Source organism: Phalaenopsis equestris, unplaced genomic scaffold, assembly GCF_001263595.1.
Source record: "Phalaenopsis equestris unplaced genomic scaffold, ASM126359v1 Scaffold223968, whole genome shotgun sequence".
NCBI lineage: Eukaryota > Viridiplantae > Streptophyta > Magnoliopsida > Asparagales > Orchidaceae > Phalaenopsis > Phalaenopsis equestris.
In genome coordinates, this window is record NW_018242062.1 from 1 (window position 1) to 2283 (window position 2283).

Genomic DNA, 2283 nt, shown 5'->3' on the forward strand with positions numbered 1-2283 from the left:
TACTTTAATGGGGCATTTACATGCATACCGCTTAATGCTAATATATTATCATATCTAACGCCTAGTCTTTCATATTTACATTCGTACCACTCAAATTTTTGACATCACATAAAAAGTACCACTATTTTTACTTTTTAAAAGTGAAATACACATTTTCATGCATAGTTTTATAACACCAAAGTGTTATAAATGTATATATCAAATTTTTGGTGCTAGATATCTAAATGCATATGAATTTTGTGTTATGTATGTAATATTCTCTATTTTAATTCATTTACACCATTATATCATGTGCTTGGGATTAATTTATGCTCTTTTTATGAATTTCTTCGGAAATAAACCCATCAAATTTGCATTTCAGTTTCCCAAAAGGCCCTCGGTCAACAAGAGCCGTGAGGCCGCCTCTGAGTCCCATTTTGAAGTTCAAACAAGTTTCTGGTCAGTTAATCTACGGTGATGTTGATCTGCAGGACTATCCTCCTGTTCACAAAAAAAGGGGAGTAGATAGAAAATCTTCCAAAGAGTTCTATTTAGAGGAATCAAGCGAGATTGCTTTAGCAAATTCTTATCAATCTAAGATTGAAAACATTTCGCGGAAACGAAAACTCTCCCATATTCTAACTGGCAAAAACAATTCCAAATTATCGAGCAGTTATACCCCGGAAAGGCCACTTTTAACTTTTAGTTTCTTGCTGAACAATGGTTTGCTAGAAAGACTGTTGTTAATTGGCATGAAAGATAAGGTAAAATGTTTGAACTTGTGAGTTTGTTTGATTTATGCAGGATTATCACTGTAAGATTTATTATTGGAGGATTTACATGCATACAACTCAAATCTTATGTATTTACATGTCAACACCTAGACTTCAATTTTTACATGCATGCCAACTTATACATGAAGAAGTGTGTTTTACTTTTTAAACATCAAAATAGTGGTATTTTTGATGTGATATAAAAGATTTCGGTGGTATGAATGTCAAAATCAAAATTTAGGTGTTAGATATGTAAATACATAAGAATTGGGAGGTATGTATGTAAATGAGTTTTTTTTTAGCTAGAGCCTTTTAGATGTATAAAAGATATTGGGACCAGTTATCGCTACTCAGCACGCTGCTTGAAAAAGGTCAGTTGTTTTGCGTAATTGCTATTAAAATTTTCTTATTTATGTAGATATTTTTCCATTAAAGTTTTTGTAGAAATTGTTTGAGAAGGAAAAATTACTTAACTTCATTATTCACATGTAGGTTACATATATATAGTCAAACCAATTCCTCCTAATTTATAAACTTATCAAATATATCTAGTTTAAATTAGCAAAGCAAATAAATCTAAAATAAAAAATAAAGAGACATAAAATAAGAAGAGAATAAAACTAACAAAGGTTTTTCCAAAGATATCACCAATAAAATTTTTTCATGATTTTGTGAAGCAACTGGCCGACCCCCTTGGAGAGGAGCCGAATTTCTCAGTTTTACATGCTCCCCATCAAGCTCGGTGTAGATGTTGTAGAGACTAAGTTTAGTATTGAACTTTGAAAAGACTCTTAAAGGAAGAGCTTTGGTGAAGACATCAACAACTTGTTGGTGTGTCGGGATGTAGCTTAGTTGTCTAATTTCACCATTAACCTTTTCAAAAATAAAATGCCTATCAATTTCAATATTTTTGGTTTTGTCTTGATGCATTGGATTCTTGGCAATACGAATGGTTGCTTGACTGTCACAAAACATCTGTATAGACCTATTGGAGGTACACCCCATTTTCCTTAATAATTTTTAGATTTATATCCCTTCACAGATTCCTAAGTCAAGTGTCCTATAGGCTAATTCAACACTGCTTCTAAAACAACAAGTCGCTTCTTACCTCTTTATGTAACCATATTTTTCCATGGATAAGAGCAATACCATGTGGCGGACCATCTGTAGTGAGTTATTCAACTCAGCTTGCATCAGTGTAGACTTCTGCCAATGTGTGTATATGATTTTCTCAAAAATTAAATCATAACTAAGAGTCTTCTTGAGAAACCTCAGAATCCTACACACCATCTCCAAATGCTCTTCATTTGGATCATTCATATATTGACTCACAATGCTGACAAAATTTGCAATATCTGGCCTCGTATGTGAGATAAATGAGTTTTTCTACCAATCTTTGATATATTCCCTTAACCATAAATGTACTTTATTCTTCTTAGTAGACTTGTTGGGATTCATTAGAGTATCAACAAGATTGCATCCAATCATGCCTATCGCCTTTTGTTGATCTAGGATGTATTTCTTTTGTGAT

The 2283-nt window shown here is 32.6% G+C and overlaps 1 protein-coding gene across 1 annotated transcript; it reads left to right on the forward strand.

Moving 5' to 3' along the window:
• Window positions 1-361: 361 nt before the first annotated feature.
• Window positions 362-1516, forward strand: LOC110037714 (the record flags this gene model as incomplete). Its single annotated transcript, XM_020742421.1, has 3 exons — window positions 362-743; window positions 1055-1123; window positions 1430-1516. Coding segments are annotated over 3 exons (538 nt in total), but the record flags the coding sequence as incomplete, so codon positions are not given.
• Window positions 1517-2283: the final 767 nt, after the last annotated feature.